General features: G+C 50.1%; 1 protein-coding gene across 1 annotated transcript; it reads right to left on the reverse strand.

Annotated features, from left to right (window-relative positions):
- Positions 1-217: 217 nt before the first annotated feature.
- LOC144180163 (uncharacterized) lies at positions 218-697 on the reverse strand. The gene is made up of 2 exons (XM_077708550.1): positions 507-697; positions 218-446 (listed from the first exon to the last, which is right to left on the reverse strand). Exons 1-2 carry the CDS (start codon positions 695-697, stop codon positions 218-220), a joined length of 420 nt encoding a protein of 139 aa, XP_077564676.1.
- Between the last annotated feature and the right edge of the window lie 308 nt (positions 698-1,005).

Here is a 1,005-nt window from a genome sequence, read left to right on the forward strand (position 1 = left end):
CTACATCCACTTGAACCCCGTGTACTGGAGGGACGGGAAGGTCTTTCGGATTTTGACCACCACACAGCTGGGCAGAACAACGCGGTTGCCGGACCCGAGCTCCCCGAAAGCCCACCACACGAACTGCCTGTAAGCAGTGTATCTGTATCGCCTGGGAGAAATTTGTGTGTGAAGCAGGACCGCCACTTTCCACAACTAGTAGACGAAAAAACTTTTCTTACGCGTTCACGTCGTCGATGTCCTTAAACCTTGGGTGGTAGTGCACCAATTTCTTGTATTCGACATCGAGGATGAAACGCGTCAGGCAATACACGGTGAACTCAGGATTCTCCGTGACACAGCTGTGGCCGGTTTCACGCAAAATTTTCGCGTCCACTGCTGCCTTTTCGTGGCAGCACACGCACTCCACATCGGAGCCCATAATTGTGCAATGGGCACACGTGCACCTGAAACAATAATCTACGTATTGGCTTCATGTTTTCAACTAGTCAGGGCAAATAACTCACCACTCCGTGTTGAGTAGTCTCTCCGGCCGGGGGAAGGACGGAGGCGACGACTTTACCTCAACATCCGAATTCAATCCTCCCTCGACGATGGGCTCGTAATCGTACGGCCGAACCCCGAAAACAACACCTTCGGAGTAGTCTTCCTCCTCCGAGGATATGTCAAAGAAATCGACACTCGATGTGTCCGACATGATGCCTTACTGGCTAGTGTAATAAACACCACCATGCCGCAGGTGCACGCCGCCGTAGCGGCGTCAGTGGCGTTGACTACGCTAGCGCGGCATTTCATTTGGCTGACGACTCGGGCCAGAAAGCCAAAACTAGTTTATCTCAAATTTAGAAAAAGAATGAACAATTAAAAAATATTGAAACGAAAATCAATCAGTACAAAACAAGCCGAGTACTAAACAGCAAAAATAAATACCGGCAGTTACTGTGGGCTGTGGGTGTTCTGGAAGCACACACCCAAATGCCAAGCAAGAATGGAGGAGGCTAGCGT

The sequence above is a fragment of the Haemaphysalis longicornis genome, unplaced genomic scaffold (assembly GCF_048455015.1).
Source record: "Haemaphysalis longicornis isolate Haplotype H1 unplaced genomic scaffold, Haemaphysalis longicornis Haplotype H1 scaffold_4, whole genome shotgun sequence".
Lineage (NCBI taxonomy): Eukaryota > Metazoa > Arthropoda > Arachnida > Ixodida > Ixodidae > Haemaphysalis > Haemaphysalis longicornis.

Excerpts from the sequence above, each read along its gene's own strand:
- LOC144180163 (XM_077708550.1), bottom strand. The coding sequence starts at position 697 with ATGTCGGACACATCGAGTGTCGATTTCTTTGACATATCCTCGGAGGAG. Across the intron at positions 447-506 it reads AGACTACTCAACACGGAGTG|GTGCACGTGTGCCCATTGCA; the intron begins GTGAGTTATTTG and ends TTATTGTTTCAG.